The 17,989-nt window shown below is 45.7% G+C and overlaps 2 protein-coding genes across 4 annotated transcripts in view; one reads left to right on the top strand and one right to left on the bottom strand.

Moving 5' to 3' along the window:
* Positions 1-11,175, top strand: part of LOC147027367 (unconventional myosin-Id-like) — a 128,459-nt gene extending 117,284 nt beyond the window's left edge. The window contains exons 22-24 of one of the 3 annotated variants that reach the window (XR_015057016.1): positions 9,326-9,602; positions 10,326-10,441; positions 11,086-11,175. The gene's annotated coding sequence lies outside the window, so the exon portion shown is untranslated. Of the gene's footprint in view, positions 1-9,325; positions 9,603-10,099 lie in introns of all 3 variants that reach the window. The other 2 variants (XR_015057015.1, XR_015057014.1) reach the window with 2 other exon arrangements.
* Positions 11,176-11,954: 779 nt separating this feature from the next.
* OXNAD1 (oxidoreductase NAD binding domain containing 1) overlaps positions 11,955-17,989 on the bottom strand; it is a 53,352-nt gene continuing 47,317 nt past the window's right edge. Inside the window, exon 7 of the mRNA XM_085876720.1 lies at positions 11,955-13,340. Coding sequence (XP_085732846.1) covers positions 13,180-13,340 — 161 coding nt within the window. The 3' untranslated portion in view covers positions 11,955-13,179. The remainder of the gene's footprint in view (positions 13,341-17,989) is intronic.

Below are 17,989 nucleotides of genomic sequence, written 5' to 3'. Positions count from 1 at the left end.
GAAGTGCGAGAAATTTATCAGGGGTAAAGTAACTTTCGGACTACCCTGTATGTGTGCAGGAAGAGAAACGTGAATAAGTAACACTTCGTAGCCAAAGGAAATTTGGATATTGTAATGCCCTCTCCCGCCACAAGGTAGCGATACACGGTACTCATTTACATCGATAATTTATGTCTGCCCCTCTCACCCCCGCGTTTGGCCGCAGCCACATAGCCTATGTTACCCCACACACAACATTGCATTTGTACCCCGAATTTGAAGTTTGTAATTTAAAAGATGTGGCCGTGCATAAGGAACAAATGAGAGAGAGGGACAGGAGACAGAGAATGACATTTAGAGATTTAGAGATTTTTTTTTGGCATCACAAACCTTCCAGGCAGTTCCCTGAATCCACTGTCATTAGTTTCACTGAAATCCGTTAATCCTCTCTCCAGTTAATAGTTTTACCTCCGCCACTGAATGTGAAGGAGGTTATTTTCACCCCTGTCTGTCTGTTTGTTCCTTGCAAAATCGAGGATTTTCTCAGATATATTGGTCAGTCGATTTTCTTACTTGGTGAAAAAATTTTTGCCCAAGTATGTTGGTCTATAGTATTTATCTGTCTGTCACACAATTGTGTGTGTGTGTGTGTGTGTGTGTGTGTGTGTGTGTGTGTGTGTGTGTGTGTGTGTGTGTGTGTGTGTGTGTGTGTGTGTGTGTGTGTGTGTGTGTGTGTGTTTTTTGAAGCATAACATAACATGATCACTCCCCCCCCCCCCCCAAACCTCTCTCCTCTCATCCTCTGTCCCTTCCCTCTTCTCTCTCTCCCCCCTTAATCACCATCAACGAAGTGACGAGTTGTATTTGCTGGTTTCTAATATATAAAGGTCATTCTAACCATTGGGTGACTCACTGACTGATATTAAAGATCGCTACCTTCCGGGTGATGTAGAAAGCTGAAATTTTGTGTGCTGAGGAACATCGAAGCCGCAGCATTTTGGTTCTTTGTCTCATGTGTGCATGTTATCGATAGAATTCTTCGTTCGTTAATATTGTTACAGATCTGGATAGCATTTGCATTCAACATATAGATGTCCCAAAAGTCAGTTATGTCGTTAAGTATGTGTGTAATCAGATCCCCTTCCTTTTGTCTCGTGGGAGAATCAAAGGCGTGCGTTGCAATTTATTTTTCGTTAGGTTATTAAATCTTTACATCCAATGAACCCTCCAACAAGCCATCTGACAACCATCCCATCTGCATGACCCCTCGGCCCATCACGATCCACCACCAACCACCTGCCTTCTCGCACCCTTACGTGCCAAGGCAAGATCTCACGGTTCCGGTTCCTCGGCTCCCACGAACGTTGTAACTCTTTCACGACAACCTTTGCAACATTGATACTGTTACTCGTCAAGTACGAACCCGCGTGGAAGAGTGGCTGGGGTTTCCCGGCAAGGGCCGTTGCAGCGTTGATACTGTTACTCGTCAAGTATGAACCCGTGTGGAAGAGTGGCTGGGGTTTCCCGGCAGGGGCCGTTGCAGCGTTGATACTGTTACTCGTCAAGTATGAACCCGCGTGGAAGAGTGGCTGGGGTTTCCCGGCAGGGGCCAAGGCCCCGCCCCGGAAAGGTATGCCGTGGGACCCTGTCCAATCAAAGGCGGACAGCGAGGTGTGTTCACCAAGGCCCCTCCCTGCTGAGGGAGGTACATAAATTCCCGAGCACTCTCTGAGGCAAGGGTCTTTTTGGGGTCTTGGGGAGTTTTTGGTGGGCCTTTTTGGAGAGTTTTGTTGGGTTTTTGCTGTCACAAAAGGGTTTTTTGCTGTTACGAAGGTTGTCGAGGTGGCGAACGTGTCTCTGCTGGCCCTCTACAAGGAAGGAAAGAACGACCCTGACCCCCCTCCATGGACCACGGTACTCACAACCCGAGCTCCGCTACGAACCTTGAGTCCCACACGTGCGACTGGGGACCAAACCAGCGACCATTGTCAGGTGCCGCAGCACGGAGTACCCTCTTTCTCCTACGGCCAGGTACCCAACCGAGCTCTGAACCCCAGCTTGTCTCTCTCCTCAGCTGCGAGGGTCCAATAAAGAACTCTGGGTTTCTTTTCATTTGTGTGTGTATCTGCGTGTGGGCCCGTCTTTAAGTAGAACTGAATAAGTGTTTTTGGAACATTGTAAATACTTATGGCATATTCGCATTAAGTCTTGCTTTGTGTCTTCATTTACTGTAAATAAAAGTTATTAGAAATGTTCCCAGTTCGTTTCTGTCCCTTCTTGAATTGGTCCAGCATGGTTCGGATCTGAGTTTAGGCGGGGTTTTATCTCCAATAATCCGTTCATTCCAGCCGGCACGGCTTTTGGCAGTTTCCGCTCGGCTACACCCGAACCGGAGTTGGTAGTCGGTAGAGTGACTCGGTTCGAGCAAGATGTGCCGAGGGCGTGGTTTCCCCGGTAGTCGAAATTGCATAGTTAATTAGGTAAATTGGTTGTAGACAAATCGACCCTATGCTACGTGGTTGAAATATTGGCGACCACGGTCGGTTAAACGACCCGCCATCTCGCGGAGTTATCCGAGCGACGGCCTACAATTCCGGGGAGTTTGGTGGGAGACGACGCAAGCTTTCCCCACCTCGTGGTCGTTCTCGCCACCGAACCCTGGCCCACAACAATATGAAATAGGCAAAGCCGAGAAACGACCGAAATACGGTGGGTTTGAGTTTCATCCTCTTCATTTTGGTTCCGGTATCGGCTCGAGCATGCGTTAAAGATACTGATTTTTATCTCGGGTTTGTTATCCTCGTTCTCTTTCTTGGTTTATAGTCTACAAAATATATCAGTAAATGAAAATTGTTTTTCTTTTAATTTTGTCGAGGAGACCCACAATGCAATTACTTTCCAGACAAACATGGTGGCCTCCACTGTGATGATGTGGTGATGACTTATTGACACGATTTCCAAACAGGATGATGAGGATGAATGATATACAGGGTGTTCCAAAAAGACCTGGACATCTTTGGTTGTTAATATGTTTAGTACCACAAATGACACAATGATGCCCTTTGGTTTATACGATACAGAAACTCATAAAGTTTTCTTTATTTTCCGGTTGGGTGGTTTAATTTAAAATAAAATGGTGACTCCACAGGAGAAAGCTCAGTGCGTCAAATGGTTCATCGAGACGAGATCCGACACGCAAGTTCAGCATAATTTCCCTCCAAGGAATGGAAGGAATCCGCCATCGCAGACTGGTATCAGAAAATGGTACAATAAGTTTTTAAGGAGACTGGAAGTTGTTATAAACACAAAAGTACCGGTCGACCAAGCACAAGTGCAGCAGACCTTGTACGAGTCAGTGAATAATTTCAACAAAGTCCCAGAAAATCAATCCGACGCACATCCACAGTACTGGGACTACCAACCAGCACTACACAGGATTTTCCATGAAACACTGAATCTTTATGCCTATAAGGTGCAGATTCTACAGGAACTCAAATCAGATGACTGACCCAAATGGAAGGCGTTTGCTTTGGAAATACTCAGTCGCGTAGAGGATGACGAAGATTACCTGAAAGGTCATGTTCCCGAGGAAGCTTGCTTTCATGTATCTCGGAAGGTGAACCAGCACAATATGAGGACTTGGGGCTCTGAGAACTCCCACGTGGGTCTTTGAACACATACACAACAGTCCAAAGATCAATGTGTGGTGCGGCTTTCTCCATGATAGCTTGGTGGGTCCGTTTTTCTTTGTGGAGGATACAGTAACCTCAACAATTTGCAGGAGCATGTTGGAAGGATTCGCCTTTCCCACACATTGAAGACCTGCAACCCGATATCGTTTTTCAACAAGATGGCGCTCCCTCATTGGGCCTTCGTCGTTCGAGCCGTCCTGCATGAAAAATTTCCAGATCGCTGGATTGGCTGAGACGGACCAACCACCTGGCTGCCACGATCACCAGACAAAACCCCCCTTAATTTTGTTTTTTCTGTTGGAGTTTGTCAAAGATGTTGTCTACAATACACAGGTAGCAAACCTGCAAGATCTTGGCTCTTGGATCACAGCTGCACGCGCACAAACAGGCCGAGCCGAACATGGCAAGAACTCGTGTACCACCTTGATGTCCTACACGTGACATATGGAGCTCACATTGAAGTGTACTGATGGTGTGCGGAAAACTTTGAGTTTCTGTGTCATTTAAACCAAAGGGGGGGGGGGGTATCGCTGTATTATTAACAACCAAAGTTGTCTGGGTCGTTTTGGAACATCTTGTTGATGCTCCCCCAACCCCTCGCCCCCCCCAACGCTATCCTCCCCCAGCAATTTTATAGACTCAAAATGAACAAAGCTCCTCAAGGCTATTCCAAATTTTGTTGAAAACAATTGGGTCTGAGTTACTTGGCATCCAGTGTTTCATTTACTCGGCTTCCCTCGTGATGTTGAAACCCTACGAACGGCATAAGTTTCCAGTGAGCGTGATGGCCTTTCTGTCATGTCCACCTTGAACCTCATAGGTTACCATCACGTGACTCTCACACACACCAACATTGCTTCACCACAGATTGCTCCATTCCATCAGTGGACACTAAAACCTCAGACAGATGATGGCTTACTCTACATCAAGCCAATCTCCTTGCAAGGATATCAAAAATCACCTTGATTATGTGGTTACCTGTTTCACTGTTTCACTTGATTCCGGTAAAACCTCCCCACTTTTCCAAGCTGTTACGTGTTCGTGTTCTCACGTTCCGAGGTTAAAACACCATACTCGGACCAAACAGAACCTGAAGCACACTTGGTAAGGATTGGTTGATATCATATATCCCTGCAATGGCTGAAACACGACACGACACGACACGACACATGAGAGTAATGAAGATAATATTTTAAAAACCACGTTATATTTACAATCGAGTCAATTTATAATTGATTTATCTCGGTAAATAAAATCTGATCATACCTCGAAATCTGCACTTACGCCGGTACCTATGACGTCATTATGATTCTTGCATCATTTTCCAAACTGCAAACGCGTATAGCAGGTTTAGGAGATTTTCAAGACATTGTTAAAAGCAGAACATTTTGTTTATCTTGTCCAGGATGCGCAGTTCCGGCAAAGAAAGTTGTTTTTTGTTCGGTGAATAATGATCTTATTGTACAGACATATCGGGATACCATCCTGCCGCCTCGTGGAAATCCAGAGATCGATGGTCTTCCAGGTTCAACCAAAATATAACTCCTCTTTTCAAAATATAACTCCTATGACAATTTTGGTGTCTACTACTATGTTTCATGCGACAGACAAGGTAAACGTTGATGATTCTCTCAATATTGGACGACAACAGATGGCGGAATTTGAATCTCGATGGCCAACAAGACACTAACCAAGAAAGTGACCCTGATGACTTCGATCAAAAAGAGCATCAAGCTGGATGGAAGGCCAGTATATGATACCGAATTGATCTACACCCAAGTCATGTGTATCCAACAATACAGGGATATTGATATCAAGGATATCCTCTCTCACGAACTGTACCATGTCCCAGCCTCCTTGTTTGATGAGAGCAGTGCGATGCGGGCTCAGTCGAAAGCAATGCTGAGGACGAAACTCCAAGTTGAGCAATCAAGTCGAAACCAAGGTGTTCTAGATGCTGTCATCATCGATGGATGCACCGTGTTATGGACTGTACATTGGCCCACAAATGGTACAGTTGAGGATTATGTGATCAACTTCATGGGAACCATCAAATACCACCTGGAGTGTTGTGACGTATACCTGATTTTCGACAGGTACATCAAAATCAGCACGAAACAAATGATGAGATCCAGTCGCGCAGATCATGATTCAAGTCGAAAACATCAACTCAACTTACACACAACACTTCCAGCGCAAAAAGTGGTCCTAAATGTAGCCAACAACAAAGTACAACTGATCGATTTGATCTGATGACCCACATTGTGGACAACCAGACCAAACTGGTGATCACTGGAAAAGATCCTGCACCAGTACAAGTATGGAACAATTCCACTCTCCAGAGACAGGATCTGAAAACACACCATGAAGAAGCAGATGTCATCATCATCAATCACTTAGAATTGTGTCAGGTGTCAGTGGTGACTCGCACATCAAAGTGCTCTGCGACGATACAGATGTCTTTGTCCTGTTGATTCATTTCTACCTCGAGGAAAAGATGACTGTGGATGTCAGCATGGAGAGTCCCTGTGCTGGGAGGGCGAACGTAGACATTCGCCAAACAGCACTGAAACACAAAAGCATCGCCAAATATATGCCTGCTGTACATGCTCTGACCGGATGTGATACTGTGTCGTATTCTTTTGTCATTGGAAAGGCCACAGCGCTGAAGGTACTAATGGGCGGACATCATCCCACCTTACTTGGTCAGCTGGAAACAGACAAGGAAAAGATGATATCTGAGGCAACTACCTTCATTGGAAGGTAGTGGAACTGCCAGTGGAAGGTAGATCAGTGGAACTGCAAAATAGCCATTTTTCATATTAAAATGGTGGCCATCTTGAAAATATGAGACAGGCCTTGTATATGCACCTTCAACTTTATCATTATCGGATTCCTTGACCATGAAATCATAGCAGTGAACACCAAAATTGTGTTTGTAAGTGCATTAGAAGTGAAGATATAGCCCAAAACAGAATTTATCGAAAGTCGGTGGTGGCCATTTTGTTTTTCGCCTCTAAAAAGAATTCCTCAATGGTGCGAGTCTGGCACCTGGCTGATTCTGATTCAGGATAGCTCAGAGATGATGAATCAACCAAAAAACTTCATAATGACGCCACAACATGCTTTTTTCACATTTCTGCCGGACTACTGGTATCGACACTAATAAAAGGGTGTCCGTCCATCCAAAACCACAACACCGAGCAGTCTGAAACTTTGAATGTATACAAAGAAAACTCCAAGGAAGTGCAAGAGTGAAAACTGGGTGTTTGGGTTAATTAAAACACCCTATTGAAGATAATTAACGACCTTATTTAATTATATCCTTCATCAGGCGATGCTCGGCCACCGCTCTCTGGATCTGAACATGTATCCTGGGTAACCTCGCTGGGGTCTGAAGCCGCCATGTTTTTTGGCCTGCTCAACCATACCATAATTTGGAACAGGCCGTAACGATTTCTTAACGATAGTCCCCCCCTACTTTCCTCACTCATATTATCGAATGCCTGTTCATCATAACTACGAATCGCTGGATACATTTCAGAGCTTGTAAACGTTCGGAGAGACCAGCGTTCGTGGCTTTATTTCATTTCTGCACATGCAATAACCACAAGAAGCAGAATTACAAAATTTAAGCTCCAGAATCGAACTTATAAGCAGTTCCATATCCGAAAAAAAAAAAAAAAGTTAATTTGTCCAATTCAGACATATTTGACATTTGGTTCATCTCCGAGAGATCCATGTTTAATATGACGGTTTGGTGATCACTAATCGCGTGCCAAGTGAGCCGTTTCTCATCACCTGGTTCGTTGGAGTGCTCAAGCCACTTGGCGAGCGATCTACAATATTGGCACTGTCAGTAAATACTGCATATCGATCGACTTGAACAAAGGTCAGACGCAGGTTGAACTCTCCTGCGTTGGTCACATGTTGTTCTGCAGTGCAAAGGCCGTCCCATCCCCCCCCCCTCCCGTCGTGTATTGCGACATTTGGTGAGACGTCGCCCCCCCCACCCAACCTCCTTCCTCGCCCTTCACCCCTCCTTCGTTATTCTTCACCCCCCCCCTTCCGAGTTCCCTCATTCCTCACCCCTCATAGGGCCCCTGACCCTCCTCCCTCCCCTCTCCCTTCCCCCTTTTTCCCCCCATCCCCCCTCCCTGCACTCCTTCCCCTCTCTCTCTCCCTCCTCTCTCTCTCCCTCCCCCCCTCTCTCTCTTTCTTCCCCCCACTCCCTTCCATCCTCTCTCACTCCACTCCCTCTTCTCTCCTTCTCTCTGTCTCTGTATGATCTGTCTCTCTCTCCCTCTTTTCCACCACCGCCCTCGTCTTTTCCCCACTCCCTTCCTCTTCGTCCTCTTCCCTCCCTTCCTCTTCCCCCTCCTTCCTCTTCCCCCTCCTTCCTCTTCCCCCCTCCTTCCTCTTCCCCCCTCCTTCCTTTTCCCCCCTCCTTCCTCTTCCCGCCTCATTCCTCCTCCCGTCTCCTTCCTCTTCCTGCTTCCTTCCTCTTCCCGCCTCCTTCCTCTTCCCCCTCCTCTTTCCCCTCCCTCCTCTTTCCCCCTCCCTCCTCTTTCCCCCTCCCTCCTCTTTCCCCCTCCCTCCTCTTTCCCCCTCCCTCCTCTTTTCCCCATTTCCTCTTTCCCATAAACCCTCCTCCTCCCCCTCCTTCTTTCCCCCTCCTTCCTCTTTCCACCTCCCTCCTCTTTTTTTCCCCCTCCCTCCTCTTTTCCCACCTATTTTAATTTTTAAAAAATGATAAAGTTTTTTTTTTTTTCTTCACTTTCCTCACTCATTTTATCGAATGCCTGTTCATCACTGGGTACATTGCAATTCTTATAAACACCCGGAGACATCAGCGTTCGTGGCTTTATTTAATTTCTGCACATGCGATCATCGTGAGTATCTCTTAAACTAAGATTTACAAAATTTAAACTCCAGAATCGAACTTACAAGCAGTTCCGACTCCTCGAAGTGTTCATTTGTCCAATTCGGACATATTTGACATTTTGGGGTCTCTGGGAGGTGTATGTTTCATGTGTTTACTAATCGCGTGCCAAACGAGCCGTTTCTTATCAACCGTTTCGTTGGAGACCTTGATTGAGTGCTTAAGCCACTTGGCGAGCGCTCTCCAAGCTGCTTGGTTGTTTGTTTTGGTAAAAGTATCCATGCTGTCAATGGAACATCGATTAGACAGACGTACGTTTCCGCCTGTGTTGGGCCATGCGGTGCCGTGTGGTTGGTGCCTCGGGAGGTGTCTCATCCGCTGAAAATGTGTAATTTTATTTTTACAAGATATCACTTTGTTTCACCTTTTTGTGCGATCTCCTTTGAATATAATCCACTCCTCACTTGGACATCGATACATGTATAAAAACAATAAGGTCCATCCGACCAGGTGTTTGCCGTGATCTCGCTGTGAAGGCAGAGAGCAGAGATCGACATTTTGTATTTTGTGCCTTGATTTATTTTTCAAATTGAATTTTGCTAATTTCACACTTGAATTCCTCTTTCAAAGAACTCTGTTTCATGGCAAATCTTTGTGTTTGTCGTTTATACGTATTTTATGCGTGTATACGTATATAAACTGTATTACCATGACGGAAGTGTGTGTGCGTGCGTGCGCGTCGTTGATTGGTATCTACATTTGCCTGTTTCAGAATGTGGAATGGAGTCCTCCCAGGGTGGCCTCAAAATATCCACCTTCTTCTCAGTAAGGGGTCACGATTCATGGACCAAGCTGTGAAGTTTTCTGTTTTCAAAGTTTTGTGCTAAGAGCTCTCTTTAGGATCCTTACTGAGCCCACCCAGGACAGCTGCTTCCAACTGAAGTAATATTCCCAGGGATGGTTTTTAATATCTCTGTGAGGTTCTTCATCATCACTGGTACAACTTTGGCAGTCTTCAGCTTCCATGATCTTTTCACTTCATTCTCGAGGTATTGGTATTTGGTCATTTTCTTGATTTCTGCATCATTTAGTCCAAAATCACCGGTATTAACACCTCAATTACCAATGCCTTCTTCTCTTTTTTTTTTTGAACCGAAGTATGATATCTGGTCGCAATGCTTTGTTTTCGATGTTCACACTCGATGGGATCATTAGGTCATACCTGAGTGGTACTTCCATGTTTTCAGTGATTACTTTTGGTTCGTTTTCCCACAAATTTTCTGGAACTGGAATATCAAAGTTTTGTCGACATGCCAGCAGATTACTTTAAAACTCTGTTGTGTCATCGTGTGTCCAGCTGTTCTGACACTTTTTCTTTTCTTTTTTTTTGTGTTCGGTCATTAAGCGTCACATGTCATTCTCTTTGTTAACCGCACATCCACCCCTCAGCTGTCTTTTTTTTTTCTCTCTCCTTCTCCACCCCCCCCCCCCACCCTTCTCTCTCAATCTGTCCCCCTCCTCACTCCCCCTTCCTAATAAAATGCAGCACTCTCCTCCCACCTCCCTCTCTCACGCACCCTCCCTCCCGCAGTGAACAGCAACATTTGATGAGGTGTGTCCCTCTCCCCACCTCTCCCATAGCTCCCCCTTCATCATCCTCTTTTCCTCCCCCTCACCCTCTCACCCTGCACCTGCCTTCTCTCTCTCTCTCTTTCTCTCTCTCTCTCCTTTCCTGTTTCTCTCCACCCCTCTCCCTTTATTGTCCCCTTCAGCAAAGCGACGGGTTGCATTTACTCGTTGGATAAAAATTGGAAGAAGATCGAGAAGCCACTCGTGTCAGAGCAAAGGGATCGTCAGTAACTCGGGTCGTGTGTGCTTCCACCTTTTGGTGAGTCTTGACATAACATTCATTGCTTAGTCTCCACATCATCCAAAAGCCAGAGGTGAAATGTGGAGTAGGGTTCACCATTACCAGCCTAAAACCAACAGTGATACTCCATTGTACCATGTGCCAATGCCTTATTGACCGAGACAAGTTTGGGCTATCAAGAAACGGAGCCACCGCCGAGAATGGCCTGCCCTACCCGAGTTTACAGGCTAGCTCGGAAACATCTTTTGCCATTGCATGATGTTTTTGCTGATAACTATGGAACACCTGTGGGCTGGAATGAGAGAAAAATTGCTATCGTGATAATCTTCCCACACTTGTGTAAAATTCCGGAATGTCAAGCCACGATGGAATGCGATATCCGAGCAGTGGTGTTCATTTGGGAGTCTGTTTCTGGAAGTTTTAATGCAGATAAGTACAACAATAATAATAAACTACGAGTACTAGTTGGCCAGCACCCATAGGAAACCCACAGGCATAGACATGCATGACATTTGGACATTGTGAGTTAGATGTTGCATACAGAGTTTTACAAAATGGAAAATGGAAATTCTGTGGGTCCAGAAATGATATAATGGACACGGTGTATTTACTTCACGTGTGAAATAGTTTGTTTATAAATGCTGTATTTGTACACTATTCAGCCTTGAAAACTCTGGTGAAATCCGGTCCTGTACAACAACCTTCCATATTTTTCACTCGCCGGTGTTTTGCATAAAAGGCCGTCAAACAGACAGGTTGGAATGTTTTTTTTTTTTTAAATTAATGACCAAGTGTTAATCATGACTATTTTCTTTCCGCTGCATGGGTTGTAATCAAAACGTACCTTTCTTTCATGATGAGCCAACACCAGGCATACTCATCTATCGGTTAGGGTGGCTGGCTTAAGATCTTAGGGCCTTGAACGCAAGGCCCTGTCACCTGTCGAATTAACACCAGGTGCGTTGACTCAGCCTGTCATCCGTTTGAGGTAGGTGAAATGAGTACCGGTGTTGGTAACAGGGGGTACTGCATCAGTGGCACAGCCGCACCCCCAGAAAAATGATGCTGCCAAGCAGCCACAGGCTGTATACAAATAAATAAAATGATAGATGACACGTTCAGATTTTAAATGTACATAAACCCAGTAATCCTCGTGATTGGATAAACATTTTCTTTGGGTTGTGTATAGGCAATAGACTGCTGCTTCGATTGCTCTCGAACAAAACGTGCATCATCTCGATTTCCTCTGCATGGGTTGTAATCAAAAGGTACCTTTTCCTCAAAACATTGCCTTTCGTTCATGGCAGAAGACACGTTGTTCAGTCTTCAAATGTACATGAGAGGCCTGAAGCATACAAGTCGCGACCAAAATGGTGGACATACGATTTGATTCTTTTTGATGTCAGACGGATAGACAGAGCGACAGACAGACTGGCGGCGTACATTATTAGTAGATCTCAAATTTGAACCAAAATTGTGGAAAAAGCAAGACACCAAACCACGATGCAAGAACAAAAACAAACCAAAAATATATATCTACCAAGCAAGTCAGAGTAATTTTAATGACTTTATAATCACTCACTTATCTGAGCTCTTTGAGGAGAATGGAAAATGGTGGAAAACAATGAATCCTAACGTACTCCATGGAAACCCAGCGGAAATCGTTCCGTCTTCATTCAACGAGTTGAAGAAAGAAAAAAAAATCGGAGCCATTTTATCAGATTCAATGACACATCACAGATCAAAATGGCTTCATGAGAATGTCTTAAAACTGATGGTCTCAATAGAAAAAAAAAAAAAAAAAACTTCATCCACAAGTTACCACAAGCATTCGCTGCAGTACAACCAACCTGTGGTGTTACAGTTCGAGACAATGCTCCAAACAAGTACATCCACTTGTATGCAATGCTGCAAAAAATAATAATAATAATAATAATAATAGTAATAATAAAACAATCACATTGCGGTATCATTAAATCTTTAACCTCCTCAGAGTTTACGTGGCTAGTTAGGGCCAATGAATGGCCGTTCAAAGGATCATGTGACGATAAAATGTTATACGTGCACGAACACACTTGTAACCGTCACAGCTGCAAAATCAACATATCAAAAACGATCAAATCCACAGCACTTGCCATTTTGTGGGTTTTTTTTGTTTGTTTGTTTTTTATTCGTCTCGATCCAAAAGAAAAACGAGTGAAGCTGGGGTTACACTTGCCCATAAAGATGGCCGCCCTGTACAATAATCCACAGATGTGTCCATTCCCACACCAAGTCTGTTTACTAGAAGTCCGTGGTCACACTTCTTCATTTTTAACAGTCGTGTCCCTTTTTTGGTCCAAAATAAGTAATTAATGCATTCGCAGTGCTTGCTTGTCATTCCTCCCTTTCACTTTTTCATTGCTTCTGAAGAGTGTTTCAAACTGTAATCGAGCATCACGCATAAATAAACTCTCCCCCTTCCCCAAACCCATCCCGTGTTCTGGTCCTGGACCCCTTGGGATGCACATGGAACGAACACAAAACCATTATCGAAGCAAGCACGCACAAGCCTGAAGGCCCTCACCTTCAAAGTCAAAAGGCCCTCACCTCTAAAAAGTCAGGCCTATAGCCTCTACTAATGAACGGTCATGCTCACAGACACGGCCCAAGATAAAACAAACAAAAAAAGATAACCAAGTGCAACCCCAGCTTTAGGCTGCATAAGCTTTCATTTAATTTGCTGTGGAACACATTTTAGCATGATCAAAAGAAACCTAATGCAGGAACCACTTTTCAAATGCGATGAAGGCTGGAGGAAGGCCGCTGGCGTGCAGCACTGAAGCGGTATAGTCGATCATGTCCGGAGGGCCGCACACGAAGGCCCGCTCGGCCTTGTGGCCTAATACCGATAACGTCGCTGCTGGAATGCGGCCCACTGTCAAGACAGCGAAAAAAATAAAATAAAATAAAAACCTTTCCATAAATTGCAATTCATTTTTATTTACTGTATCGTAATAAGTTCACATTTCTGATGATTTTTTTCATGCACTCGTACACATGGGGACGCGTGTGTGTGTGTGTGTGTGTGTGTGTGTGTGTGTGTGTGTGTGTGTGTGTGTGTGTGTGTGTGTGTGTGTGTGTGTGTGTGTGTGTGTGTGTGTGTGTGTGTGTGTGTGTGTGTGTGTGTGTGTGTGTATTTGTGTACGGCAATTAAAAAACTGACGTAAATGAGATATTCAGAATGTTGAGATACCCCAACATTTTATTTATGTATGTGTATATATATATATATATATATATATATATATATATATATATATATATATCAATATCATAACCCCCTGCTCTTCCGGTCAAAACAACCAAATAAAGCTACATAAGGTAAGCATTTCGCTGTTTCACACCCTACCGGGTTCCTCTACAGCTGCAGACATTCACAAGCAGCACATACATGAGAATCCCAATGCTATGTGCCCCCATCAGCTGCCGGACAGGTTTCATCACTAATTAGTGAGTCGACAGTGTAGACAAACTCATAGCACCGAAGCTCCCAAACATGTACCGTGTGCAATGCCAATTGCAGTCATTATAGAAATATCATAAGGCCCAATCACGTCTCCAGTCGAGTACCCTGCGTCAGAATGATGACACATCTGGGGTTGTAACCCTAAACCAATGAAACTGCTTCAGCAGAACTGACACTGTACAGAGCATGGTGTATCATCATCATAATCATCAAATATTTAAAGCTCATTCGAAGCACTCACTGACTCAATGATATAGATGTTTAATACTTTTTCAGTGGGCTAGAAAATTGACATTTTTTTTCCCATACTGATGCAACTCAGTCACAATTCTAGAGAAACATTACAAAGCTGTCCGTAGGCCAAAATATCCAGAAACAAAAGTCTCCCAGTGGAGCCTCACTCCCTCAGCCAGGAGAGGGGTGGAACTTGCGCTACACATAAATAGAGCTAATACTGCTCACCCGTTCTTCATTTAATTGACCTATTTGTCTCCTTGCAGAATGTGAGTACAGTACAATACACATACATCAATATTATATATATATATATATATATATATATATATATATATATATATATATATATATATATATATATATATATATATATATATATATATATATATATATATATATATATATATATATTGTTACAGCCCGGGGTCAGGGCGAGAAGGTGACGAGGGGGGAAGCTATCTCGGGTTCCCACCAGACAATCCGGAATTGCAGGCCGTCGCACATGGATAACGCCGTGACGCGGCGGGTTGCTAATCGACCATGAACACCAATAACTCATCCACGTGACTGAGGGTCCTCTGTCTCAGGTTTAACCGGTTACCTAAATAATCATGTGACCTAATTACCGGGGAACACACCCTCGGTACGCCTTGTCCGAACCGGGTCACCTTATCGTGCCAGATGCAGCCGAGCGACACTGCCAAGGAATGTACCGGCTCGTAGAACGGATCGTTGGGAGATAAAGTCCTGGCTAGGATACGGACCATGCTGGATCAATGAAAGAAAAGACAAAAACGAGCTGGGAACATTTCTACACAAGCATTTATGAACAGGCGAGGAAAAATATGTGGCACAATGAATGGATTTATTATTGTATGCAAGCAGGGATAGTAAGGAATTCAGTGGTATGACAAAAAGAAAGCAAGCAACTTACCAAAGCGGACACAGAGCAGACTTGTTCTGATATATTTCTTCTACACTCTTAACTTGGGCCAAGGACAAGCACCATCACACACACACACACACACACACACACACACACACACACACACACACGCACATGAAAAGGAGTTAATCAGAAAAAGGGGAGATGAGAGCTAAGGGTCTCGCAATACCTTGCACGGCCGGCCAACCGTGCTACCCAGTACACTTTGGAGGACGCTCCGCTGAGCGATCCCAGTTCGAGAGTCAGCACATTGTCTCCTGCTTGGTTACTGTCCGGGCACAGCGTGTGCACTGGTCCAAAGAATAGGTGGGTGGAAGGTGGAGCCAGCAGACGAGAAGGTGGATAGAATGGGTGGACCAAGCAGACAAGTAAGGCGGAGGAAGCAGGTGGAGTCAGGCGGAGCAGCAGGCGAATGTCGAGATCCCAGCTAGCGAAGCAAGGCGAGAGGTGAACGGCTTCCCGATATGCCTTTTCGAAGCCCCATGGTGTAGGGTGGAGTGACGACCCGAAGCGATGCGTCGTCACCCGAAATTGTGAGCTGTTGGACCCTGGCCCCACGCTGCCTGGCCCCTACGGCCGGAAGTGGTCTCATTTGTACATCCGGCGAGACCGCTGATCTGTGGAATTGTCTTGCTCCGAACACCGCACCGCATTCCGGCGACTGGCCTAGGGTCGTGTCAGTCCCACATGCCCGTTTGGGCACCCCCGGCGCTCCGCGGTTGGCGCTGGTCAGCGTGCTTGTTCCATTTGCGTACCACGCGGCCCAAGCAGCCCGGGCCGTACAGCACGCCTCTGCCCGGTTGCGGGAGATATTGGTGGCCGAGGTGGTGAGCGAAGGTCGACGGTGCGACACCGTTGTAAATCAGCGTGCAGACCCGAATAAAGATGTGCGCCATGCGTGTCCCATACAGTGCGATAGTAATTATCATAGGGCTGTGTGCGTGTCTGTTATCATGCATGTGGTAAGCACAATGCGGTGATCTTCACAGGCAGCCGCTACGCACATCCCGTACAGTGTTGTGGTTATTTATCACGGGGCTACGTGCGTCTGTTATCGTGCATATGGTTATTTATCACAGGGCTGTGCACGTGTCTATTATCGTGCATGTGGTTAGCACACAGTGGTGATCCTCACAGGCGGCCGCCTGAGCGTGGTGCCGACCCCGATCTGTGTCATGGATTGAAGGAAAGGATTGGATATAAATCAGGGTTGAAAAGAAGATAGATATAAGTATTAGATGCAGATTTGAATGAAAGGGCATACCGTGCGTGTCCTGTTCAGTGGGTGGAGGTTATCGCTGGGCTGCACGCTTGTCTGTTATCGTGGTTTAATGTATGATTCCATTATCCCCTGAGACACAGTATTCTTGCACCTGTCTCATCGTCTTGTTTGTGTTTCTCCTCCCATGGTACCACACCACTGCAGCCAGCCTCTCCTCTGCTGTAAATGTACGGGTGTCTGCCAACTTGGTTTATGTCATGAATAAGAGGAAAGAGTTGGAATGGAGATAGGGATATAATTAGGCATTGCTATAAGACCCACGCAACGCACTTCGTCCCGTTGACCCATTAGACATGAGGGGAAGGTCTAACTGCATGTATATTAATGAAATAACTGTCTGGGGATCACTGTATGATGGGTGCCATTGCCTTGGAGACATGCGATTTCCAGAACCGCAACTATATATATATATATGTATATATATGTATATATATAGATATATATATATATATATGTATATATATATATATATATATATATATATATATATATATATATATATATATATATATATATATATATATATATATATATATATTGTTGCGGATTCGCGCCCGCCGGCGTGCTGACGGCCACGTAACTCGAATCGCGGCACGTCGCCCACCGGACGGACAATCCAGTCGTGACCCTCTCGGACTAACGCCGGGAACCAGTCACGGGTGGACCTTTCGGTCTCACCGCGATCGAGCCAATCGGCCCCCGCGTGGGATGGGGTTGCTCGCCAAATTCGACCTACCTAAGTACCCACACGGAGGGTAGACCGGGCGATCGCACCTCGCCGCAGGTCGACTTCGGACACGGGCCACTTTAAGCGACCCGTTCCGTACTATCGGGATAACCGAGCGGTGTTATTCGTCGGCCTCGACGGTTCAATTAATTATCGGGCGTCTTAGCCCACGACCAACCCTTTACGTGAAGCAAGATGGGGATTCAATGAAAGAAATGACGAAGCGAAGCGGGAAAACAGTTCAACAATAAGCACATTTATTTCGCGATGAACGGAAAGCACACATATACAATTCCACCAAAAGCACATGTAAAAGAAGAAGACAAAAAGCAAATGCAACAATGCAGATCTATCCGACTACCGGGCACTCGGCAACACATACAATTTTACTTCACAGACGGCGCCGACAACACATATTCCCAAAGCAAAAGAAAAGAGAACCACCCTCCAGGATGAGGGGGTAGGCGGGCCTGGGGCCGAGACCGTGTCGGGCCTACCCGTCTGATGATGAGACGCGAAGTGGCGGTGGTGCCTCAACTCCACGGGCCTCGCGGACAGTGTCTGGTAGGGGGTGGGAAGGGGGCCCCCTTTTGTCGCACTATCTCAGCGCGGGGGGAAACAGGAGGGGGTTGCTGATGCTCGGGGAAAGGAGGATTTCACAAAATCTCGGGTCCCGCGACGAGCGTCTCCACCACGACCTCGGTCGCGCCGCCGGCCTCTACCTCCGCAGTTCCCCGAATCCGACGCGAGCACCCCCTCAACCGCCTTCGCCGCCGCCGCCTCTCCACAGCTCCGTCCTCTTCACTCCGACTGTTGACTCGTCCCAACTCTTCACTGGCTCCGCGAACTCCCAACTGCGAACTGCC

Source organism: Eptatretus burgeri, chromosome 4, assembly GCF_056783735.1.
Source record: "Eptatretus burgeri isolate ZD-2024b chromosome 4, Ebu_testis_v1, whole genome shotgun sequence".
NCBI classification, from domain to species: domain Eukaryota; kingdom Metazoa; phylum Chordata; class Myxini; order Myxiniformes; family Myxinidae; genus Eptatretus; species Eptatretus burgeri.
Note: the sequence above shows the minus strand (reverse complement) of the source record. Positions and strands in the feature narration are given on the sequence as shown.